Below are 26658 nucleotides of genomic sequence, written 5' to 3' on the forward strand. Positions count from 1 at the left end.
TTACCCATGGGAAGCATGCTGGGGTTGTGGGAGCAGAGACAGGGGGGTTACAGAAGGCTTCCTGGAGGCGGTGACATTTAAACTGAATCTTGTTGAAAGAATAGGCGAACCCAGGAAGAAGGTGTGGAAGGTGATCTGGGCAAAGGGAACAGTTTTGGTGACGTCACAGAGGCATGACAGAACATGGTACAGAAAGCACATCTTCCATCTTCATGTACGTTGGGAGCAAAATATAGGTGGAGACAGGAGATGAGGCTCACAGATAGGCAAGAACTCAACCCCCTGAGTATGAATTGTATTCTGAAAACTGTTGGGAGCCGTTGAAAGATTTTAAACAATATGACCAGATGCATTTAAAGATATTTAAGATACAGTGGCCCTGTGGAGTATGAGTTGGCGGGAGACGGACTAGAGGCCAGAAAACCAGGTAGGAGACTGGTGAAGTGGCCTGAACTAGAACTGGATACAGATGTGTAGCAGATGGGCTCCCTAGGACTTGGTGGAAAAGGGGTGAGGAAGAGAGGGAAGATTCTATGGAGAGTTCTAGGTTTCTGCATCCGGTTGAATCTTGAATATCAGAGCTGTTTTTGATCACAAAAATTTACTTGCATGTACGCTGTTGGTGCATTCCGGAAAAACAGTATTTCTAGTAATATTTTATAAATGGATCATGATCGTGATTCACTAGAGGAGTACTCAGTTTATAGCAGTGTGTTCATAGGCTCCTGAAATAGTGGAGTGGCAAGTGCTCTTCGTGGAACTCCATGCAATATCAAAATAAGTACCAAAGTGTATGTCAGATTAAATAGCACTGTGTACTAGATATTGTGGCAAGAGCTCAGACTTAGGAGCCTGAGTTTGAATCCAGGTCTGCCCAGTAGTAATAGCTCTGTGGTCTTGGATAAGGTACTTTAATTTCCCTAAACCTGGATTTCCTCATTGGAAATATAAGAAAATAGTATACTGACTATTGTCATCATTATCATCACAAGAGCTAATATTTATTCAGTGTTTAATAGCTGCCAGGTACCATTTAAAGTTCCTTACTTGGATCATCTCATTTAATCCTTAAAACAACGCTGTGCAAGGAACTATTCTCAGCTTCATTTTGTAAATGAGAAACCGGAGGCACAGAATTTAAGGGACTTGCCCCAGGACACACAACTGGCAGGTGCAGATGGAACTTTAAAGCAAGGCACTCTGAGTCCCTCTGTATCAGAGTAGTGTATGTTAAGTGCTTATCAAAGTCGTTGGCACCCTCAGGATACAGGAATGATTTTTAGTATAACTGAGTGTATTAATTAGTTGCGGTTCTCCAGAGAAATAGATCAATAGGATATGTATATGTAGAGAAAGAGATTTACTTTTTTTTAAATTGGTTCACATGATTGTGGATGCTTGGTGAGTCCAAAATCTGATGGAGGATGCTGGCAGGCTGGAGACTCAGGAAAGAGAATTTGGAGAAGTAGGAAGAGCTGATATTGCAGATGAAGTCTGAGGGCATCTGCTGGAGGAGTCCCTCTTGCTCAGGGGGTCACAGCCTTTGGTTCTCTTCAGGCCTTCACCTGATTGGCTGTGGCCCACCCACATTATGGAGGGCAATCTGCTTTATTCAAAAAGTCCACCAATTTAAATGTAAAGCTCATCCAAAAACACCCTTACAGAAACATCCAGAACAATGTTTGATCAAATATCTGACATCATGGCCCAGCCAAGTTGACACATAAAATTTACCATCACACTGAACAACAGCAGCCATCAAAAGTTTAAGAAGAAATGTGTAGGGAAAAAATCTTAAAACTGAAAACATTATATCCATTATCCTAATTTCGTCAGGGAATCGGGAAGAGGTTACCAATATTCTATGATAGTGACAGAATTTCTTGACCTAGCTTATGGAACATGGGTCTCTGGTGTTCAGTATCTTGCAATATTAGAGTTGGAAAGAATCTACAGTTTCCTCTACAATAAGTCCCCTACATACGAACCTTCAAGTTGCAAACTTTCAAAGATTCGAACGTGTGTTCGCATGTCCAGTCATGTAAGTTCATGTGTCTGGCGTACATTGTCACATGTGTGCATCCTCTACAAGTGTTTGTGCTTTTGTGAACTTTACTGTACAGTACTGTATAGAGTACAGTATCTTTATTTCAAGCCCAGGATGTCCAGAAGCAAGCGTAAAAGCAGCGATGATACAGCTGGTACAGTACTACCCAGACATCACTGGATCGTTTTTTTAAGAGGGTAGATAGAATTGAATCCAGCAAGGAACCAGAACCTGTGCCATCAGTGGCAGGAGTGAGTGAAACTGCACCTTGCCCTCCGTGTCCTATTGCTGAAGATCCTTCAGCTCTACCATCTCCCACCTCCTCTCCCTCCTCCAGTCAGTAACTCTTCTTGCCTGTTCACTCAGTGCCAGCCCCTGTATGCCAGCTGTTGTACTGTACTACTGTACTTTTCAAGGTACTGTACTGTAAGATTAAAAATGTTTTCTTGGGCTTCCCTGGTGGCGCAGTGGTTGAGAGTTCGCCTGCCGATGCAGGGGACACGGGTTTGTGCCCTGGTCTGTGAAGATCCCAGATGCCGCGGAGCGGCTGGGCCCGTGAGCCATGGCCGCTGAGCCTGAGCGTCGGAGCCTGTGCTCCACAACGGGAGAGGCCACAACAGTGAGAGGCCCGCGTACCGAAAAAAAAAAAAAAAAAAAGTTTTCTTTATTTTTTGTGTTTGTTTTTCATGTATTTGTGTGAAAAGTATTATAAACCTATTACAGTGCAGTACTGTATAGCTGATTGTGTTCGTTGGGCACCTAGGCTAACTTTGTTGGACTTAGGAACGAATTGCATTTCCAAACGCACTCTCAGCATGGAACTTGTTCGTATACAGGGGACTTACTGTATTTCAGCTTCCCTCTCAAGATATTAACGCTGTCCGTGGTATGTCAGAAAGACAGCACTTGAATACCTCTAGGAGCAGGCTGCTCATGACCATGTAAAGCAGCCCCTACCATTTTCGTTAAACTTTAATGGTGGAAAAATTTTCCTTATAGTGAACAAAAAATATCTGCCTATAGTACCTTCCCTCGTCTTGCAAAGGTCCTTAGAGTGCATCTGTACTTTTTGCTGTATGAATCTTCTTCAGATATCTGAGGATGACAGTCACACTTCCTGGCATGGGGCGTGCATTCTTCTGTAGAGAGCTGTGCTCTTGGTACAGGCGTGGCCCTCCTAGTGCGCCTCTTCTAAATAGGAATTTTGGTTTTTTGTTAGAGCAGTATATTTTAAGTTTTTAATTCTTTAGAGTGAGTCAGTATATCAGATTTTTGAGAATTCAGGTGGTGATAGTAGTGAGGATGTTGAAGCGGAGGGAGGGGAAAAGATATTTACACTGACTGCCTTCTGTAGGTACATGTTTGTGTGTGGGTATATACATATATATGTTGTTTTGCATAGTAATTAAGCTAGTCCTTCCTATTATCCTATAAGGTAGATCTTGTTACCTGTACTTTTTATTTTTTTAATTATTTTATATATTTTTTTGCGGTACACGGGCCTCTCACTGTTGTGGCCTCTCCCGTTGCGGAGCACAGGCTCTGGACGCGCAGGCTCAGCGGCCATGGCTCACGGGCCCAGCAGCTCCGCAGCATGTGGGATCCTCCCGGACCGGGGCACGAACCCGCGTCCCCTGCATCGGCAGGCGGACTCTCAACCACTGCGCCACCAGGGAAGCCCACCTGTACTTTTTAGATAAGGAAGACTGAGATGAGTCTAGTGATTTGATGAAGTCATCCCCTAGTGGAGGGACCAGGATTTGAAACCTTTTGGTGTGTCTTCAGAACTGATGCTTTTATGTCAGGCTGAGAATTGGGCGTGGCTGTGGTAAACTTGATTGATGAATGCAGAAGAGTTTTGTCTTTCGTACATCTTGATTTTCCATTAGACCCTCTCTCTTTCTGTGGGTAGCTAGAATAAGGAAATTGCTTCTGTGTTCATTACGTTTTTTATTTTACCTCTGACAGTTACTTGCTGGACAGAAGAAAAGCTCCCCCTTCTGGACATTTGAATACTATCAAACATTCTTTGATGTAGACACTTACCAGGTTTGTAAACCAGATTTACCTTTCTTTTGTCGTATAATGCAGACTTGTTCCTTCTATGGTTAAACCATCGAGTAACGTGAAAGGTTTTGTATACTGGATATGGCCTTCAAAAGTAAAAGGTCAATTAGCATTTGAAAATACTAAATGAAATAATAAAAAAAATACTAAATAAATAATAAAAGCTCTAATCACTGAGTTTCAGTTTTGCAGTGCAAACTTATTAAACTTTAAGGAAAAAAATCTTCAGTAGACTTAACTGCTCTGCTGTTTTGCAGGTCTTTGACAGAATAAAGGGGTCTCTTTTGCCAATACCAGGAAAAAACTTTGTGAGGTTGTATATCCGCAGCAACCCAGATCTCTATGGTATGTGTAGTGCTGTTTTGATTCTTTTCCATGTCCCAGCTAAGCCCAGGTGAGTGTGCGGGTTGCCTGGAAAGTCGGAGAAGCGCACTGTTGGTGGGGCATGTGGTGTTTTATTTGACTCTTCTGAGCTTTGGTAGCAACTGTTGCAAAGAATTTGGAGAAAATGCAATTGTATGTTCTATTAATGCGCTGATGACAAGTAATAGTATGTCCTTTGAAAGTCTTCAAATGACATTGCAAATTCAAGACAAATTAAGTCACTTGTGTAAGAGGAGATCGTTGATTTTAATTTTAGAGGATTTCGTGGTGGGGGTGAGTGTGGAGGAGCTTCTCTCATGCTTATTCATGATGTGCTGAGTTCCAGCTCTGCACAGGCTGGCTTCCCCTTGAAAGTCTGTAAGAGGATGGGCCAGGGGATAGTGTCATTCTGACCTCCCTGCTATCCGAGAAGGGATCAGAGGTCCATCCAGTGATCCTGAAGGAAAGGGTTCCAATAACGGTGGCCCGTGTTTGAGGGGAGAAGAGAGCCGGCGGCTCTGAGTGCTTCTGTTCGCAGGTGCTGTACGAAAGACTTGGTGCACACGGGCACACTTAATTCTTGCATCAACCTTTGGGTAGGTATTGTTATTCCCGTTTTTCAAAAGAGGAAGCTGGTGCTCAGTGGGGTTCAGTAATATATATGCTCAATCTTAAACATTAAGTTTTAGAAAAGTGATTATACTTGTTGATTATAAGAGGAAAAGGAATTCAGGAGAATCTATTGTGTGCCAGTCACTACATACACTCTTTAATCCTTTTCAACAAGGCTATGTATTAAGTACTCTTATCCCTGTTTTCCATGTGAGAAAACTAAAACTGGGATTTGAAACATCATGGATGAACTTGGAGGGTGTTAATGTTTAGTGAGTTATGTCAGACAGAGAAAGACAAATGCTATATGGTATCACTTATATGTGGAATCTAAACACTGAAACAAATTAGTGAATCTAACAAAAAAGATACAGACTCACAGATATAGAGAACAAACTAGTAGTCACCAGTGGGTAGAGGGAAGGGAGGAGGGTCAAGATAAGGGCTAGGGGATTAAGAGGTACAAACTAGTTAAGTATAAAATAAATAAGCTATAAGGATATACTATGCAGCACAGGGAATATAGCAAATATTTTATAATAACTATAAATGGAATGTAACCTTTAAAAATTGTGACTCACTGTGTTGTACACTTGAAACTTATGTAATATTGTAAATCAACTATACATCAGTTAAAAAGTAAAAGTAGGGAATTCCCTGGTGGTCCAGTGGTTAGGACTCTGAGCTTCCATTGCAGGGGCCACAGGTTCCGTTCCTGGAACTAAGATCCCGCAAGTTACACAGCATGGCCCCCAAAAAAAAAAAATGTAGAACTAGCTCCTAGTTCAGTTTTATGTAAAAGCCCCCATTTATTCTATTAGTCTGGTGTTTTTAAGCTACAAAACCTTTTCATCAAATGGCACGGATGTCCAATATTTAAAACCAGTCAAAGTGGAGCAGCTCTGATGGAGGTTGAGGAAAGTCTCCCTTCCACTCAGCTTCCTCCCTCAGGGACAGACACAGAAGTTCCATCCAGATGTCCATGGAATTCCTGGAGCTCCAGTGAGTATAGTGTGAAGACCGTTGCCTTGGCCCAGGCCTCTCAGCTAAAGGTTTCCGAGGTGGCATTTCTTTCTAGCTCTCATTCATCCTTACTTCTAGCCTGAGAACTTCTTGAGAAGCAGACTCTGTGTCTGAGGCGCAGAGTAGGTACTCAAACAGTTTTTGAGCACCTTATTTTGTGCTAGAGACTGAGGATTCAAAGATAAAGTCATGATCTCCATCCCCAAGGAGAAAGAAGAGGGGGACCCCAGCGTTTGTTGAGCACCTAACAGGTGCCACGCATGGAGTTCAGCACTCTTTTACTGTGTTACACTGTTTTATTTCCCATGCTCCAAGGTAGCCTTATCTTACAAAAGAGAAAAATTGAGGTTCGGGGAGGACAGCCTGCCCATAGTCATAGAGTTAGCAACAACAACAACAACAATAATAATAGCAAACACACATAGAAGGCTTGATATATGCCAGACACTGTTATTAGGGAACAACCTGTATTAACTCATGTAATCCTCATAATAACCCCAACTTTATGAGGTAGGTACTATTATTATCCCCATTGTATAGATGAGGACACTGTGTGGCATAGAAGTCTAGCAACTGGCCTAAGATCACGCAGCTAGTAAGTGGCGGAGGATTCAAATCAGTACTGTAGCTCATAATCCATATTCTTCATCACTGTGTTTGGCTGTCTCTCGTGACAAGGCCAGGATACGGACCCAAAGCATCCTTCTTCCCACAACACTACTAATCTCACGAGCCCATAGACATGGTTAAAAAAAGAAGGTACAATATCGGTAAAGTGTTTTCTAGCAGAGAGGGCTGGGCCTCGTGGAGTGGGTTGGAGGAAAGTGGTCAGGAACAAGATGACAGAAGAGCCAGTCTGCAGAATCTGAGGGAAAGACTGATGAATTTGACTACATTTAAACTAAAATTTAAAATTTCTGGGCTTCCCTGGTAGTGCAGTGGTTAAGAATCTGCCTGCCGATGCAAGGGACACGGGTTCGAGCCCTGGCCCGGGAAGATCCCACATGCCGCGGAGCAGCTAAGCCCGTGCGCCACAGCTACTGAGCCTGAGCTCTAGAGCCCACAAGCCACAACTACTGAGCCCACCTGCCACAACTACTGAAGCCTGCACGCCTAGAGCCCATGCTCCGCAACAAGAGAAGCCCCTGCAATGAGAAGCCTGCGCACCACATCGAAGAGTAGCCCCCGCTCACTGCAACTAGAGAAAACCCATGCACAGCAACGAAGATCTAACACAGCCAAAAACATAAATAAAATTTTCTACACCACAAAATAAACCATAAGCAAGGTAAAAAATAAATAAACCACAGACCAGAGATAATATTTCAATGCACATAACCCACAAAGGATGCAAAGCAAGTGTACATGTAGGATGCCTACCGGTTATGAGAATAAAACCAAGTATAAGTTCTGGGGGAAAATGAGCAATTCACAGAAAAGGAAACCCAAATGGCCAATAAATATAGGAAAAGATAGTTATCCCTACCTGAAATAAAAAACAGGATATTTTTTATGTCCATTATTTTAGGAAGCATACAGATTGGCTTGTCTTCATTCATTCATTCAATTAATCCAACAAACACAGAACACTTACTCTTCTAGGCACTGGAGGTACAGTAGTAAATAACACACAAAAATCCCCGCCCTGAGGGAGTTTATAATCTAAGTTTAACAATAGACAAAGAAAATAGGTAAAATATCAGTACATAGTGTGCTAGTGATAAATGCTAGGGTGAACATTTAAAAGCAGAGAAGAAAGACAGTAAATGTTTGTGTAGGTCGGTGGATTTGAAATTTAAAAACTTTTTAAATTTATTGAGTAAATGCCTGAAGGAATTGGGAGCAATACTATAGGTATCTCAGGGAAGAGCATTTGAAACAGAGAGCTCAGCACGTGCAAAGGCCCTGGGGCAGGAACTTGACTCATGTGCTCAAAGAATAGTGAAGAGTCTAGTGTGACTGGGCCAAAGTGAACAAGGGTGTCTAGTGGCTGAGGTCAGAGGGACAGTGTGGAGGGGCACATCATATAGGGTCTTGTAAGCAAGTGAAGACTTTGGCTTTTGCTTGAGTGAGATGCCATCGAAGGGTCTGAACAGAGGAATGACCTACTCTAAGTCAGCTTTTCATAAACATTGATACCAACTATTGCCAAGAATGTGGAGCAAGGGGAACTTTTGTATAATGTGGGTGGGTATGTAACTGGTGCCACAAATTGGAGCAGTTTGAAGATGCTCATACCCTACAACTTAGCAGCTCTACTCCTAGATAAATAGTCTTAGAGAAATTCACATATATACAAGAAGGCATGTAGAAGAATATTATTATTCATTACCTCAGCATTGCTTGTAATAGCAAATATTTAGAAATGACCAAAATATTCATCAGCAGGAGCATGGATCAGTAAATTATGGTGTGTTCATGTACGGAATTTTGTAGGTTTTAGAAATGAATGTGATCTATAAGCGTCAACATGGATACATCTCAGAACGATAGTCAATTAAAAAAAAAGCATGTTGTAGAAGGATATAAGTAGTATGACAGCATTAGAAAGATTTGAAAAAGAGGCATGATGGGTATACCACTTTGTTTTATCATTTTTGGGCTTTTCTGTATGTTAGAAATATTTTATAACATAAAATGCACAATAAAAACTAAATTAATGCTCCCTCCCACCCCACCCCGTAATTAGAGTAGGAATTTGGCAGGAACGAGGAAGAAAGAAGACAGAATGAAGCATTGTGGCAGGCCTGGTGGTTGTGTTTCTCTAGAGGCCAAGCTTCCTGTGTGCCTGAGTGCACCAGAGGCAGCAACTGTGTCTGTCACACATCACTGTGTCCCCAGCACCAGCCCAGGGCCCAGAGGATAGTAGGTATTTAGTAAATAATGGCTGACAGGATCCGATAGTCTCTGCTTTCTAGTTACGGGTACTATAATATTTTGACCACTTGTGGTCGCATGCTTTGATGGTCTCAGCCCATCAACAGCATGTCAGTTTTGTTCATTTGTTCAGTAAAGCTTTTGGGGATTTTTAAATTATTGTTGTTGGTTGTAGGGTTTTTGTTGTTGTTGTTGTTAAATATTTTATGTGTTAGTCACTCAGAATAATACAGTGAACAGGACCTAATCCTTGGCTACATCAGGGCGCCTGCAGGCTAGTGAGTAAATGGCACTCCTTGGGAAGCTGATGTTGGTGGCTCTTTGGAGCCTCCCAGTCAAGTGCTTGCGCTCCCTTTCCCACCTTAAGGAAGCAACTTGACTTCGAAAAGTGCTCATGCATTTCTGCTAGTCATCTCCCCCAACACAATAATTTTCTTAATTTTATATGTCAAGGTGCCTGCAGTTATCCCAAAAGATATTGCAGCATATTAGTGAACTTGAAATTCATAAAATTTATTAAAATCTCTAAATGTAAAAATTGTATTTGTTCTAATAGTCCTTTTTCTAGATGGGGAGAAACAAGGATGGTGTTCATGAAATCAAGCGAAATAATGAAAGGGATTTACAAAGCATGGTGCACTCATCCACTTAGCAGAATTTTTTATAATCACTAAAAAAGAATGAGCTGATTTTTATGAATAGCTATAGTAGAATCTCCAGAACATAATAAGGCGGAAATACATATGCTTGTTAGCGTTTGTATAAAGCGCGTGCACACACACACACACACAAATATGCATTTGCTTATATGTGTATAGGAATCTCTGGCAGGATTCACCAGAAACTGGTTACAGTGGCGAGCTCTGTGGAAGCAAAATGCATAGCTAGGGAACAGAGAGGAAAGGAATTTTACTTTTCTCTATATTCCCTTTTTGTGCCTGTTGAACTATGTGCATGTATTACTTTTTGATTAAAAAAAAAAGAAAAAAATAAAGACACACATACACATACACGGTGATTTGTTAGATTAAATGAACCCTTTCCTAAAGTGTTCTGCTTGCCCTACTCTTCCATTTAGACAACAAAGGACCTATCTGATTTAAAATATTTTTCTCTGGCATTAACACTTGGTACTTATGTCAAGGAAGTAACCTTTGCTTCCTGTATCCTGATGGTGAAGGTTTAACAAAATGTCCATACATTTTTTTTGATGATCCTCCAATACAAGAAACTATAAGCAAACCAGTGTCTTTATTCATGGAAGGTGTTTTGGTCTGTGCATTTCAATCCCCCTTGTCTTTAAGGCAGCTAATTACTGAGTTGCATGTTTGACCTTTTAAAAAAGAAAATCCCCACTAAACGAGTACTGATTCCATCTAAAATTCATTTTCCCTTCCCTTTAGATTCCATCTAAAATTCGTATTCACCTCACATGAATAGGGTGAGGGAGATAAGAAATTATTTTGTGAGAGCCTGAAAGCTGGTTCTTCATTTTCTTGTCTGAATTTTCTGGTTTGCTTTGCAGGCCCCTTCTGGATATGTGCCACGTTGGTCTTCGCCATAGCAATTAGTGGGAACCTTTCCAACTTCTTAATCCATCTGGGAAGGAAGACATACCATTATGTGCCCGAATTCCGAAAAGGTTGGTGAATAGCTTGACTCATTTGGAATGCTGTTAGTTGGTAACCGTGAGTTCTTTCTACCCACTGAGCTCTTAGACCCCTGTCTGTAGGTCCTGCAGCCCTTTTTTTCTGTCTTTAAGGGCCCAAAATTAATCATCCGTCTATATAAAGCCACATAGTCTTTTTATTTTCTATTGTGGTAAAATATATATAACCTACAATGTACCATTTTAACCATTTTTAAGTGTGTGGTTCAGTGGCATTAAGTATATTCAATATTGTGAATCCATATACTCTTTTGGAATACTGGAAGGCAAGGCCCCATAGCAATCGGAATTTATCCAAAGAAAAATGTACAAAATAAGTAAAAAGCAGTGTGCGTGAAAGTCTCCACTGTAGCATTATTTGTATTATCCAAATGTTGGAAACAATAGGGGCATTGTTATTTAAGGCATGATGACTCAGCTAGCTGGGTCTGTAGCCATTAATTATGAAGCACTTAGAGCAACATGGAAAACTCATAATCCACACTTAGGCCGGGGGCTTCCCTGGTGGCGCAGTGGTTGAGAGTCCGCCTGCCGATGCAGGGGACACGGGTTCGTGCCCCGGTCTGGGAAGATCCCACATGCCGCGGAGCGGCTGGGCCTGTGAGCCATGGCCGCTGAGCCTGCGTGTCCGGAGCCTGTGCTCCGCAACGGGAGAGACCACAACAGTGAGAGGCCCGCGTACCACACACAAAATAAAAAAACAAACTTAGGCCAGTTCTGTTAGCAGCTTTGTTAAAGAGAAGTTTACAAATGGTCAGGGCCCAGGAGGGAGAATGCAGAAGTGAACGTGTCCTAGTGATGGGCTTGTGGATGACGTGCTTAGTTTAAAACGTCCTTTCTTGTGGCAGTATTGGATAGCTGGGGGAAAAAAACCAAACAGCTTTGAGGGATTTGCAGATGTCAGCCACCCCAAGTTGGAGGTGTTTGGCTCTGCAGGAGATTGGCCTGTGCCACTTTCTCCATTCTCTCCTTCCCTCCCTCCGTCCCTTCTGGCCTGCTCTCCTGTTGAAAGGCTGTATAAGAGCATGGGCTCGGGAACCAGGCCATCGGCTTCAGGCTCCAGCTCCACCATTCACTAGCTTCTACCTTGATGGGCAAATGATTTCATCTCTCTTGGCCTCAGATTCCTTATCAGTGAAATGGGAATAAGAATACCTATATTATAGCGCTATTGTAAGAATAAAGAAGTGATGTATGTAAAGAGGTTAGAATAGTGCCTTGTACAAAAAGAGTTCAGTAAAATTAACTATTGCTATATATGTATGTACACATAACTGTGTGTCTGTAGAGAAATGTATTTACCTGTGTGTATGTCCATGTAGCCTTCTTTTCGTCCCCTCTACCCTCCATGCCCATTTTCCCTTCTTCTCTCCTCCATTATGGAGTCAGACCTGGATTCAGTCCCAACTCCATTTGTCAAGTAACCTGGGTTTAAGTTTAACTGAATAAATGTTATCCATGAACTATCAATATGCCTTCAAGTAGCTCAGTGGTTAAGTAAAGAAAAACAGGTAAATGGATATTGCTGTAACAAATGGTATGTGTTAATTTCTATATCAGAAGTCTGTAGAGGTATATTGACAGAGAAGAGGAGTGAATCACCCTGCCTGAGGGTGTGGAAGCTGTGGGGGGAGCGGGGAGGGCAGGGGTCAGGGGTCCTTGTCTGTTCTTATCCTGTTTAGCTGGGCATCCCAGTGGGAGTCATGGGATGTATGTGCCAGTAAGATAGTCATTGACTCGATCAATAAATATTTTTCCATTTTATGTAAAGATTATAAGTCACACATCCAAGGTCATGTCCCGCTTCTACCACTTATTAATTATTTGACCCTAACCAAACCACTTAGCTCTCTGATCCTGTTTCCTCATCTCTAAATAAAGATATAGATTATATGAAATAATGTGTTTATATGCAAGTTAACAATATAAAAAGCTTATTCTTGATTGGGCATTTATTATTTATCAATCAGTGTTCTAAATATACGTGTTTTTACTCATTGAATTCTCCTAATAATCTTATAAGGTGGTGTACTATTATTATTCCCATTTTACAGATGAGAGGTAGGAAGGTTAAGTAACTCACCACCCAGGTCTACTCAGCTGTAAGTGGCAGAGCTAGGATGAGAGTCTGCATATACAGTCTGTAGCTCTGACTATTGAACAACGTTACCTCTCAGTAAAGCACTCAGTGTAATGCCTGACACCCAGTGGACAGCTGTAGTCACTGTAGCAATTCCCTTCCCCTCCTGTTAGTTATTCAAGAAAAAGGCAGTATATCAGCAGAATTACATTTGGCTTAATGCTGGAGTTCCCCGTGTGAAAAAAACTGCTCTGGGAGCTGAAAATGTTTTAGACAATCACATATCTTACCCAGAGTCTGACTGTAGTTGCTAGGACTGCCTTTGTTCTTGCCAAGAGCGTTCAGTGGATTACCTGGTGACTTTCATCTGGGAAGGGCTGGTGTTGCGGACTGAGCCGTTCACTCCGGAAGAGGGAGGACGAATCCTCTAGGGCGTGCTGCTAGAGGAGGGGGAGGGAGGGACAGTAAGTAATACACTGAGCATTGCTCCTCTGAGGAGCCGCTAAGTAGCATTTCCACCACAGAGACTGAATTATTTAAAGAAGAAAGTGGAACTGGAGACTATTCCAAGCAATTCATCGGTGAGCTGGAACTCCCTATTTCAGAGACAGAAGGAACTCTAAGTAGCACGTAAAACAAGTTAATCTGAACCCAGGTCATTTTCGTAAATTTGCTAAAGAAATCAGTGTCAGTTCTTGTTATATTAGGAAGGAAGATGTGTTCTTCCAAGGGGATAGTTGACTTGTATTTGATTGAAATGTTCTGTGTATTTAAACACTTGCAGTGTGGCCCTCGGAAGTATTTCAGTTGCATAATTCAGTTGTTTAATACTATTAGTTGTTAGTAATTAAGTGAATTATAGAAACCATAGGAAAGACTACTGGTCATCACCACAAACACAAATGCTAAAGGGGCATGGATTCAGCACATTTATAGAGCACCTACTGCTTGTTGGGTACTGTGCCAGGCTCAGGGGTTGAGACCAGTAAGACACGATCCCCTGATCCAGTGAGGCAGGTGGACACTCCTGCAGGAAGGAAGTCCAGCAGGTACCAGAAGTGCCGTGACAGTGCATTAAAGGCATGGTGCAATTAAAACTTGTGTCCTCTCACCCTCAGTGTCCATCGCAGCCACAATCATCTATGCCTATGCCTGGCTGGTTCCTCTTGCACTCTGGGGTTTCCTTGTGTGGAGAAACAGTAAAGTTATGAACATCGTTTCCTATTCATTTTTGGAGATTGTGTGCGTCTACGGATATTCACTCTTCATTTATATCCCCACAGCGGTAAGTACCACACTGATTCTGAGTGAGGCCCTGTTCTTAGTGGAAAATTCAACCAGCATCACTGATGTGCATCTGAAAAATACCCCTTGCATTTAGAAGTTTAGTGGGAATGGAGGCCGGGGAGCCAAGTGCTTTCCCTGGATCTTGAGCCCTTTGTTAGGAAAGCGCTCCCCTCAGTCTGCACGCTGGTGGCGTTTCTCTGGGCTGTTCTGGGAAACCCGAGTGGCAGTGAAGGCCCAGCTGCTGACAGGCTCCTGGGCCTTTATGAACACGTGTGCCTGGAACGAACAAATGCCTCGCTGAATGCCTCCCCCAAGCCCTCCCCGCCCTCCTTTTCTTTCAGATACTGTGGATCATCCCCCAGAAAGTGGTCCGCTGGATTCTAGTTGTGATTGCCCTGGGCATCTCAGGCTCTGTCTTGGCAATGACATTTTGGCCAGCAGTTCGTGAGGACAACCGACGCATCGCATTGGCCACAATTGTGACGATTGTGTTGCTTCACATGCTGCTTTCTGTGGGCTGCCTGGTATGGTCTCATTCCGATGCTCTTCCGGTGCGCTTTCGATGCAAATGCTAAGACCTCAAACTGTTAGGCACCACGGTTCTTTAAAAATTGGCTCCATGAAATAAATATCGTTTTAAATAGACTGTCCTAGATGAGAAATAATAGTCATGAGAATTTGATTATAATCTCTGACTTCACCTAACTTCTGAAGTTTGGTTGAGATTTGGTGTCTGGCCAGAGGAAGTAGGGGTGGATGAGTGTCTACATATAGAGCTGGGGAGCGGAGGGTCCGGGGGGCGGGGGTTCCACCTCTGGATGCTTTTACTGGTTTTCTGCACAGACTCAGAAAGAGTTTTGAAATTCAGCATTTCACAGGTAGAAAGCTCGAGAATGAAGTCAAAATAGGAAAAAGTTATCTTTAAGATGAACAACATGTAAAACAATGTTTGAATTAATGTGTTTAGCTATCTTTTTAGGGAAACCATGTGCTTTTGAGTCAGGCCCAGATTGAAGACCAGCTGTGTCACTCACTGGCTGTATGAGCTTGGGCAGGGAACCTAACTTCTCTGAATCTGAATTTCTTAATCTGCAACGTGGGTATAATAGTTCTTGTCACAGAGGGTTGTTCTGAGGATAAAATAAAATAATACATATAAAGCACTTAACATGGAATTTGTCCCATAAATACCCATAAATTAGATCCCTTTCCTTTGATCCTAAGGAGACATGTTCTTTGTAATTTCTGTACACATTGTGTGTAAAACTTGCTGCCCATGGCCTTAACAAGGACTGGTATAGGTTTTTTAAAAAATCCAAATCCAAGAATGTTAAGGTCATGGCTGCCCACAGGAAGATGTTCACATAGCACATGGCCAGACCCTTGGTCAGGCTTTGCAGTTACAGGAGTAAAGATTTCTTTGGCACTGTTTGATCTTGAATATTTTCTGTAGACAACCATGGTCTCATTAAGTGCTTGAATAAGATCCCAATACTTTATCATTGAACAAGTCTCATAAAAAGTGCCGAGTTCTTGGTTGACATGCATTTTACCTATGCCTAAACTTTAACCCCTTGAGACAGCAGAGTGACACTGTTAATGTCTGGCACTTGGCATCTCTGGGCTGATGCCTAGAAATGCTGCTGTGACCTTCCTGTGACCCTCCTGTCTGCTGAGGAAGAATGTGCTTTGCACTGTGACTAACTCTCTCGCTGTAATGCCTCTCACTGGTGTCTTCCCATCTCTCTTTTGAATTTTGAGTGTGTGTGTGTGTGTGTGTGTGTGTGTGTGTGTTATGTTCCTTGTTAAGAAGTTGGTGAGGGGAAGGAGGCAGGAGAAAGGCATTGCCGTGTTCTGTTGTGTGAAGAGTAGAGAGGCGCAAGGCAGATGGGGCTATGGAGCAGGGAGGTGGTGTTGTTATTAACACGTTTAATTTGGTACCTGTGGCCAGGATCTTTTACCTCCTATGCCTACTCTTCCCTTTTGGGGTAAACGACACTGAAGTTAGGGTTTACCTCCCCATCTTGCTACTCAGGAACTTTCTAAAAGAGAGCATCATACTGAAGTAGAAAGAGCACTCAATGCTGCTTAGCATTGAGAGCCTAGGCTCTCAGAACTCAGAACCTGGGTTTCCTCATCTGTCAGGGAGATTCATATTTCATGGGCTTTTGTGAGACTCAGTGAAAATGGCTGTGAAAGCGCTTCATATGCTGTGATAGTTCCTTCAGATGTAAAGAAGTTATTAAACGAGCCCTGTGTCATCAGAAATTTCCAGGGCCACTCTGCTGCCTGTTCCTCCGAGTACCCCAGTAGGTGCGGTCCCAGGCCACAACTCTAGGGACAGTGCCCTTTCATTGGTGCCCCTCCCTGGCATCTTCCCATCTCTCTCCTGAACTTCTTACACACGCACACACGGTTGAGAAGTTGGAGGAGAGAAGGAGGCAGGAGAAAAGACATTGCCCTGTTCAGTTTTAAGAGACTCAGGGGAGTGGGGCAGATTGGATGGTGGAGCAGGTAGCTAATTGCAGGTGTAGGACCGCTTCTTGGACGGGAGGCACAGTTTTCTTTCCTCGAGGAAGGGAACCATTTGTTTAGCCAGGGGCCCACTGGGTCTGGGGTTTTGTTGTCTCAACTCCATCACTACCTGCTTTTTTGCTTATTAGTTCACCCCTCTGGACCCCCACCTCCTCACGTAGAAAAAGAAGTAAAAGTTGTTACCACAAGGATGAATGATATGTACAATTACTATCACTGCAAAGGCAGGGAGAGGAAATGACAGGGGAGTTACTTGAGCTGAGGGGCACTGGCTGAACCAGACAGCTTGGCCTTCTCACTGTCCCCTGGGGAACACGAATTGGTGTTTTCACCTTAGTGCAGTGAAGCATATGACAGCCCAGCACCTGCTGTGGGTCCCTCGGTGCTTGTACTTGTACACGATCTCTAAGTTGGTCCTGGAACACACCTGGCAGGGAGACTAAGGAGGCACTAGAGGTTGCATCCTTGGCTGGTATGTTTGGAGATGCACAAACCTATGTTTGAGGTGGTACTGCTCCGAGTAGAGGGTCTGTGCCCTAGTGTTTGTGGAATTAATTATTTTTATTTTCGTGGATTATTTTTTCCAATCCTTTCATTTAACAGATAAGACTTGTGCAAAGTCATAGTGCGAGTTCCTAGCAGAGCCAGGTTTAGAAGCTGGGCTTCCTGGCTTATTCCATCTGGTGAGGGTTTCCTCCAGGAACCTGGAAGACAGTCGTTGTTCTTGCATCCTGGGGGCGTCTTGGCTCAGTGCACACGCAAGATAACTGGAGGGGCCCAACGCTAGTAGCACGGCCCCTGCCCCTGCTCGGGTTAGGGACCATTCTTCTCCTTCCTCGGAAAACAGCTGCTGGAAGGGGCCTTGGGGAGGAAGGCTTTTAAAACTACTAGAATTGCCCAGGGGATGTGGCAAACTAGAGGGAGTCTGCAGCTAGGAACTTTTTGAAATGGATTATTGAAGACTTAACTCGAAATAGGAATTATGTTGGGGGAAACTCCAGCGTGTTGTGTTGGCGCCCCCTTCTGGCTGATAGAGAGCAGAGCTGGTGAGATGGCTCTTGACTTGGTGGCTTTTTTTCTTTTTTACCTTCCTGAGGCCCCGGCTCCAGGGGCGAGTCATGCGCAGGCAGTGGTCCCTGATTTACTAACGGGTTCACCTGTCCTTCGAACAACCCGAGTTCAGGGCTAGTGAGATTGGTATTTTCCCGGGCTCACGTTAGGCTTCTCAGACCCCGAAACAGGTGGGAAGATCCTCCCTGATGATTTTCCGTTTTCCACCTCCTTCTGATTTTTGATAGTTAAATTGTAGATGGTGAGTGGAAGCCCTTATCAAACCTTTCATTTCCAAGTTGAAGAATTAAGAGGTGAAGCCTGCCTAGCACTTTCTTTGAAAGGTCTTTACGGGGAGCCGACTGGTTTGGCAGGAGTCTACCTTGGTTCAGTTCGTTAAGTATTGATTGTTGACACGGTGTGCCCGGCCCTGTGTGAGGGGCTGGTGACGCAGAGACAAGAAGGACACGGTCTTTGGAGGAGAGACTGTGGTGATTAAGCTTGAGCTTTGCAGTCGGAAAGACCAAGCATTGAGTCCTGGCTGCACCACCTGCTGCCACGTGCACCTAATCGAATGGCAGCTTCTCTGAGCCTCAGTTTCTTCCTCTGTCAGATGAGGGTAGTGATAACAACCTCACCGAGTTGTTATGAAGATTAAGTCATAGGTAGCAAGTGCTTAATAAATGGTAGCAAAGTTTAAAAAGGCAGTCTCAGTCGAGTAAGAGACAGAAACAGAGACAGTTCAGTGATGACCAGTGCAGTGGGGGAGATGCAGGGAGCCCAGAGGTACTGTCAGCGTGGAGTCTAGGACACGCCCCTGGACCATTATTTGTTAACCACCCTCATGGGTCTCCTTTTCCTGCAGGCCTACTTTTTTGATGCACCAGAGATGGACCATCTCCCAACAAGCACAGCTGCTCCAAACCAAACAGCTGCAGCAGCCAAGTCCAGCTAAAGGGGAAAGTGAGCGATCACCGTTTCATCTTCTCGCTATGAGGTACAGTAAAAATGGGCAGGGGCCTCAGTCCTGCTGCCATTAGCATGAAGCGCTGAGAGGGCCAGGCCCTTCTGTCTGTCTGCATGGTTCAGTGTGGTGTGCGTGCACACGCATGTCCCTGTGTGTGTCCCTCTTGCTGAGGCTTCAGTTGGGAAGTAGACTCATCTGGCTTTATACATTTGGAAAACACAAGCTCTCAGATTCTTCTGTAAGAGGAGTTCCTGCCTTTTGGCCCCAGCATCCCCTCTCCTCTACTCCCTGTCCCCTTCCCAGCAGCACAGCATGGATTTGTTCCATTTGATTACAGTCTAGTGGTTTCCTCCAGTTTCTCTGTGACTTCTCAGGCTGGCCTCAGACCCTGAGTGTGACCGCTCTTGAATTACTCATGCAGTTCTCCGAAGCTTACCAGTTCTCACGCCCAGTTTGTTCTTGGGCCTCTTTGATGATTCCACTGTTGGTGGTTAGCTCAGAGGGTCAGAGTACAGGAAAAAGACCCTGTTCCTCCATGACTGGTCTCTCGCCTCCCCGTTCCACCTCCTCTGTGTTCTGAGCCTGCAGCCGTGCTGAGCTGCTTGCCATCTCCAGAACACGTCCTACCTTTGCACTTGCTGATCCAGTTGTCTGAAATGTTCCTTCCCTTCCAGCAGTCATCACTTACCTGTGAACCCATTACACCCTATATTATACATCACTTTATTAGTGGTGCTCGAAACACCAGTCACTCACTGTCAGTGTGTCCATCTGCTTATCCATTTGTTCACGCATTTATTCATCCATTTGTCCTCCATGTACTAGGGTGTCTCCCCATAAGAACAAGGAATGGGTATTTCTCTGTTTCTTCATTGCCCACCACATGACGTGGTATATACAGTAGGTGCTCAGTAAATGTTTGTGGAATGAATGAATGAAGCCACACTCTGCACATGATCTCACTGTGGGCCAAAACCTTTACTCTATGTTGTAATCATGGGCTGACCTTTCTGCCCAAGCTGCTGTCTCCCAGAGCAACAGGGTGTGGTGCAATGACCAGGGCCTTTAGAGTCAAACAGAATGAAAATCCCTGCCCTACCATGTACTAGCAGTGTGCCTGGGGCAAGGGGCTGACTCTCTCTGAGCCTCAGCTAACTTACTATGAAATGAAGATGATACAGTCTACAGGCATACCTCGGAGATATTGTGGGTTCGGTTCCAGACCACCACAGTAAAGTGAGTATCGCAGTAAAGCAAGTCACATGAATTTTCTGGTTTCCTAGTGCATATGCAAGTTATATTTACACTATGCTGTAGCCTATTAAGTATGCAACAGTATTATGTCTAGAAAAGCAATGCACATACCTTAATTAGAAAGTATCAATATTTCATTGCTTAAAAAAATGCTAACCATCACCTGAGCCCTCTTTGAGTCCTAGTAGTAGTGACATCAGAGATCACTGATCAGAGATCCCCATAACAAATAGGATAATAATGAAAAAGTTTGAAATATTTCAAGAATTACCAAAATGTGACACAGAGATGAATGCTCTTGGGAAACTGGTGCCAATAGACTCGCTCAGTGTGGAGCTGCCACAAACCTTCAATGTGTAAAAAACAACAATATCTGCAAAGTGCAATAAAGGGAAGAACAATGAAGTGAGATATGTGTGTGTATTATATTACAAGATTGTAGTGAAAGTAGAGATCGTGTTTATAAAAGCTCCTGGCACATAGTTGGTGCTCAGTAACAGAATCAAGCTGCAGCCCCTCTGAAAGGGGTTAGTCATCTGTGCGGAAACTTGGTGGTTCTTACTCACTTTACCGTCACCCTTTATTTCCTTTTTGTAAAACAAATGGAGATTTTCCCTCTTAGTTGAGGAATTTAGGTTGCCGACCCTGCAAGGTGACAAGATGTGATTGGTCAAACAGAGGCCTCTCTGGTTGCCTTGTTGGTGCGACAGTCATCCTGGCCAATGGCGTGACTGGGAAACCACTGTAAATGTCAGAGCCTGATTTCCCCGCTTCCTCTCTTCACATTATAGGTGATGCTAGAATCAAAGAAGGTCAGAGCCCTTGGAGATGGGACGTGCTTCCCTCTTCTTTTTACAATAAGGAAGCTGAGGCCAAGAGAGGACAGTGCCCTGCCCAAGGCCAGGTTTGGTAGCAAACTAACATGTATATCACATTCTATGTTACAAAACACTGTCCAGATCACTCTCATTGGCCGCTCTTACCAGCCTTGTTGTCCCCCATTATATGGATGAGGGAAGCTGGGCTTTAGTAAGTCTGAGTTGACTAAGATCACCCCTCTCTTAGAGGCAGAGCTGGGAATCAAACCCAGGTCTTCGGGAACCAATTCCTGAGGTTTTTTCCACTTTCCCACTTTTTAGGCTGATGTTCTTTTTACCACGAAAACTTGTAGGCTCCCCTGCTGACCTTTGGCTCTTTTGGGGGTGGGGAACGCCTACTTTGCTAATCTAGAGGTCTCCACACTACTTTGATTGCACAACCTGTCAGTTAAGAATTTGAGGACTGTATTATCTATTTCTGCCTAACAATATTGCCACAAACCTAGCAGCTCAAAAAACACACATTCATTATCTCACTGTCTCTGTGAGTCAGGAATCCGGGCGTAGCTTTGCTTAGTTCTCTCCTTCTCCTTCTCCTTGCTTAGTACTCTCACAAGGCTGCACTCAAAAGTGTTGCCTGCGCCGGGGTCTCGGCTGAAAACTGGGCTGGGGAAGGATCTTCTTCCGAGCTCACATAGTTCTTGGCAGGATTCAGTTCCTTGTGGCCTGCCAGACCAATGGCCTCCTTGCTGCTGGTCAGCTGGAGGCTGCCCTCAGTTCCTTGCCACATAGACCCCTCCATATGAGGACTTTTACTTCATCAAAGCCACAAATGGAGATAATCAACGGAGACTCTTAGGAAGATGCAAGTTACCGTCTATGTAACGTAATCACAGAAATGACATCCATCACCTTTGCCATATTCTTTGGATTAGAGGCAAGTCGCAAGTCTTGCCCACACTCCAGGGGACAGGACACATCAGGGCATAAATACCGGATCATTAGAGGCCATTTTTATTTTTTAATTTAATTTAAATTTTTAGCTTTATTGAGGATGAACTGACAGAATTGTAAGATATTGAAAGTGCACATTGTGGTGATTTGCTGTACATATACATCATGGAGGCCATTTTAGAGTCTCTCTGCCACAAGCACACACCTTCAGTGACACGTTTATAGTTGAAGCATTTACAAAGACTGTTGTCAACCCATATAGTAACTATTAAAGCTTAATTCCTTATTTTTTGATGAAAAATAAATATTATAGAAGTTCTAATATTTTGCTTCCACTACCTCAGTGGCTTGTTTTTGGAGCCCACTGCCTTAGAATGAGCAAGTGGTAGGTTGTTTGCATTACTGTTGAATTGTCTGCACATTTGTCCAGCTCATCCTGCAAATGGACTCCATTGACTGTTAGCAGAGAAGGCCCCAGAGCAGGATGGATCTTCATCTGAGGTCCATGGGGAAGGGACTCTTATTTCACTTGGACTCCCCAGCCTTGGCCTAATACCCGCCTAGCACAGACAGGGCGAGTGCTTCGTTAATAGCGTGGGTGGAGGTGACTTTGTAAGATTCAGGCAAGAGTCAGGATGTGGGCTTTTACCAGAAGTGCCTTGGCTCACTGAGTCCTGGATCATAATTTACTTCCTCACTCAATGTTTATTTGAGGCCACTTTGTGGCCTCTGTGAGCTGGGCACTGGGGACCTGCAAAATCAGATAGAGTCTGCCTCAAGGCGCCTTGGTCCATGGGTAAAACAGCTCACCAGATAAGGACCAGGCGGTGGGCCAGGCTGTGTGAGAAGTGCATGGCCAAGTTGTGAGCTGATGGGCACTGTGGGAGCACAGAAACACTGACTCATTTGGCCTGGGGGAAGGCTTCACAGAGGGGGTCTTGCGTGAGCAGAAAGCAGTTAGTTACCCGTTTTTCTGAAAAGAGTAGTCAACTTCCCGTGGCTTTTGGGAAAGTGAAGACGTAGGCTGTTCATTGAGACACAGTGATGCGCTGTGGGCTCACATCACCTAGAACAAGAAAACCTGAGCTCAGCTGCAGAGGGACAGAGGTGGAGGACACAGTGGCCACAGCTGCCTGGCTCTCTGCCTTGCCTCAGAATACCTGACATCAACCTGGAGAGGGGCTCTCTCAGCCTGCTCCTGGGCTGAGACTTCATACATACAGTTCCTTTCATACATTTTGGTTATGAAGTCTCCAGACCAAGTGTCCCAGGTGCTATACACCTTCAGAGAGTCAGAAGCTGGCATCTTGGAAGATCCTGGCCCTTAGGGCCCTTGCAGACCTCCCATCCTGATTTACACAGATTTGATACCTATGGGCTTTGCTCAGATCTATAAACTTGGGTGTCAGTGTCTCCATTTGGGTATCAAGTCTCTAAATGAGATAGTGATGAACAGTTTCTTCGGAGCCTCCCTGGCAGAAGCATCAGTCGCTTTGCCAATGAGAGGGCTGTCCAGAGCCCTGAGCGCTGCAGATTTATGAGCTGGCTATGCCTCCCACTGTAAGCTGTGGACTGCCAGCTTTCACTGGAAAAGAATGACTTCTAATCTCACAGATAACTTTCCTCATGGAAATCTGTGCAGTGGAGGGCTTAGCCTGGAAGGGATTACTGGGAGAGCATTAACCCCTTCTTTCCCTAGAACTTCAGGATCACGAGGGAGCCTCCAATTACTTGTAATCAGGGAAGCTACCTCTACATAAGTCATTGAGACATTATAAAGAACATCTGGCTTTCTTCTTTCCTTCCTTGCTTCCTTCCTTCGTTCTTTCTGTTTTATATTAACTTATCACCTGAGGGCCAATGCCAGTTCTTCTCTGAGCCAGGACCCTGGTGCACCTAGGGAGTCTTACTTTGGCTTGAGGGATAGAGTATCTGAAGGACTGTATTCAGATTGGGGCTACCTTCCCAGGGGCAATGACAAGTGGCTCTGTCCAGAGGAGGACGGCCAGCAGGTAAATATACCGCAGTGTGATAAGGGCTTTAATAAGGGATGAGCAGAGGGCTTCAGGAGACTCCTTTGTAATTAAAACCCTCCTGATTCGATACACAGGTTTTATATGCAATTATCCTTTCACTCACTCATGTCAAGAGTTCATTTTATAAGCCAAAGCTTCAAATGTTCTTACTAGGTTTATACACATCAGTTCTTTTATTCTGAAATCAGCTTTAACTCAATGAATGCTGTAATCCCCTTTAACACAGTGTCCAAACCGCATGATCTCACACCATAGCTAACACTGTTTTCTACAGCCCCTTATTCTTTTCCACACCATGTCGGGAAATGTCCCTTCCCAGAGAATCCATTTTCAGTTCCTGGGCTATTTCTTTTTCAGTTTTCTTCTTTGTTCCCTTTCTTTGAGGAAAATTGGTAGACCCTGGGATGGTAAGTGGGTCAACACAGTAACTTTTTATTCTTTTATTTGACTTATTTAGTGGAAACTTTTAAACATAGACAAAAGTAGAGTGAATAGTATAGTGAATCCCTATGTACCCCTCCCCTCTTGCACTTTCAACAGTTGTCAACTCATGGCCAGTCTTGTCTCATCCATATACCCATATATTCCCCACCTCTTTCCCCTGTATTATTTGGAAGCAAATATAGAACATCCTATTATTTCATCCATAAACACTTAAATCCTGTATCTATAAAAGATACTCTTTTCAGGGACTTCCCTGGCGGTCCAGTGGTTAGGACTCTGCACTTTCACTGCCATGGGCCCGGGTTCAATCCCCAGTCGGGAAATAAGATCCCACAAGCCGGGGGCTTTCCTGGTGGGGCAGTGGTTGAGAGTCCGCCTGCCTATGCAGGGGACATGGGTTCGTGCCCTGGTCCGGGAAGATCCCACATGCCGCGGAGTGGCTAGGCCCGTCAGCCGTGGCCGCTGAGCCTGCGCGTCCGGAGCCTGTGCTCTGCAACAGGAGAGGCCACAACAGTGAGAGGCCCGCATACCGAAAAAAAAAAAAAATACCCACAAGCCATGAGGAATAGCCAAAAATAAATAAATATTTAAAATAAGAGGCTAAAACAACCTTTAAAAAAAAAAGAAAGTTACTCTTCAAAACCTAACCATAGTGCCATAATCACATCTTAAGAAATAATAACTCTTGGGGCTTCCCTGGTGGACCAGTGGGTAAGACTCCATGCTCCCAATTCAGGGGGCCCAGTTTCGATCCCTGGTCGGGGAACTAGATCCCGCATACATGCTGCAACTAAGAGTTCACGTGCTACAACTAAGAGTTTGCATGGCGCAGCTAAGAGTTTGCGTGCCACAACTAAGGGTCCGCATGCTGCAACTAAGAGTCCACATGCTGCAGCTAAAAGATCCCACGTGCCGCAACTAAGACCCAGTGCAGCCAAAATAAAAAAATAAAAAATAAATAAATATTAAAAAAAAAGAAATAACTAATATCAAATACATCTCAGTGTTTGAGTTTCATATTGCAATTGGGTGTTGTACCTCTTAAATGCCTTTTAAATTATAGAGTCCTACTCCATCTTTCTCTTTCCCTTTGCCACTTATTTGTTGAAAAATCATTTATCCTATAGTTTTTCACTGTCTGGATTTTGCTGATTGTTTCTCCATGGTATCATTTAACATATAGCTCTGTCCTCTGTTTTCTATGAATTGCTGGTTGTATCTAAAGGTTTGATCAGATTCAGATTGATTTTTTTTTGGCAAAATTACTTGATATGTGCTGTAAAACCCTTCCATCCATAAACTCATAATGTCTAATTATCTCTCTGTCTTTTTGATATTAGTAGCCATTAATAAACAATGCCTAGACCCATTAATTCAGTATGGGTTTCAAAATGATGATATTTCAGTTCTATCTTTCCTTCTTTATTTATTTACTAGAATACTTCTTTACTAAAAATTTCCCTTCATCTGTGTGGTTCCGGTGATACAGTTTATATTAGAAAAGCAAGATAAATGATTTTTTTCTCTTTATTTACCTGCTTTCAGAATAGTAGTTGGCTCACTAGGATCTGCAGCAATGACCTATTAGTTTCAGTCCATTGCAAATACTATGCTTATTGATGCTCAAATTGTCCTGTATTTGGCCACCGGGAGCCTCTTCAGGTTGGCCCCCGAGTCCTGTCGGCACGACCCTAGGAGTCTCTGGTAACTGCCTTGTTAACTGTTATGACCAAATGTTCTAGGCTCATTTTGGACTTTTCCTGTCCCAGACCCAGACTGAGCCATTTCTCTAAGGAGTCCAGTCCTGGTTCCATTCAGGGAAATAGTATTTCCAGGTCACAATTTGGATGCTAGTGGTGCTCACTGCAACTGGCTTAGTCATTGTTTTCAGGCCTTTTCAATGTTCAGAGCTAGGAAATATGATTGTTGTTTGCTTGATAGAACATATGTTGTGAGTTCATACTGATACTTCCAATTCCTGTTTAGTACAGTACTAAACTGCTTGTATCTTATATTCATATCTCCTTTCTCCTGTACTGAGGATCTCATTTCTCACTGACACCATCAATGATCGAATTGGGCTATCACATAAGTACTTACTTGTTTTATCCCACTGCGCACTTACAGGAATCTAGTAGTGAAAGTACCAAACTACCTCTAACTACTGGAAATGTTACTTTAAAATCTTTGAAGGGAATTCCCTAGTGGTCCAGTAGTTAGGACTTTGCACTTTCACTGCCATGGCCCAGGTTCAATCCCTAGTCGGGGAACTAAGATCCCGCAAGCCGTGAGGCGCAGCATAAAAAATAAATAAATAATAAAAAATAAATAAATAAAATCTTTCAAGATTTTTTTTTTTAAGTTCTGGAATATGCTTTTCCCTCCCTTGTCTGCTTGGAAACTTCCTATTTATTCTTCAGGGCCTACTTCAGATACTCTGTCCTTGGTGGAGTTTTGCTTTACTTCTCCAGGTAATATTACTTACTTATTTCTCTGGGCTCTGCTACAGTTCTTTGTATGTTTCTCTATTGTGGCCATTTTCTTATGAACCATAACTTCATAGACTGAGGGTTCC

At 43.6% G+C, this 26658-nt stretch overlaps 1 protein-coding gene across 4 annotated transcripts in view; it reads left to right on the forward strand.

The window, feature by feature from the left end:
• The window catches only part of YIPF1 (Yip1 domain family member 1), a 35193-nt gene that overhangs the window by 5667 nt on the left and 2868 nt on the right, over nucleotides 1–26658 (forward strand). For 2 of the 4 annotated variants that reach the window (XM_049711117.1, XM_049711113.1), the window contains 6 exons: nucleotides 4016–4096; nucleotides 4372–4459; nucleotides 10515–10631; nucleotides 13857–14023; nucleotides 14367–14549; nucleotides 18476–18607. In XM_049711117.1, the coding sequence (XP_049567074.1) occupies nucleotides 4016–4096; nucleotides 4372–4459; nucleotides 10515–10631; nucleotides 13857–14023; nucleotides 14367–14549; nucleotides 18476–18565 (726 nt within the window). In that variant the 3' untranslated portion in view covers nucleotides 18566–18607. The remainder of the gene's footprint in view (nucleotides 1–4015; nucleotides 4097–4371; nucleotides 4460–10514; nucleotides 10632–13856; nucleotides 14024–14366; nucleotides 14550–18475; nucleotides 18608–26658) is intronic. The other 2 variants (XM_049711123.1, XM_049711121.1) reach the window with 2 other exon arrangements.

Source organism: Orcinus orca, chromosome 1 (assembly GCF_937001465.1).
Source record: "Orcinus orca chromosome 1, mOrcOrc1.1, whole genome shotgun sequence".
NCBI classification, from domain to species: Eukaryota; Metazoa; Chordata; class Mammalia; order Artiodactyla; family Delphinidae; genus Orcinus; species Orcinus orca.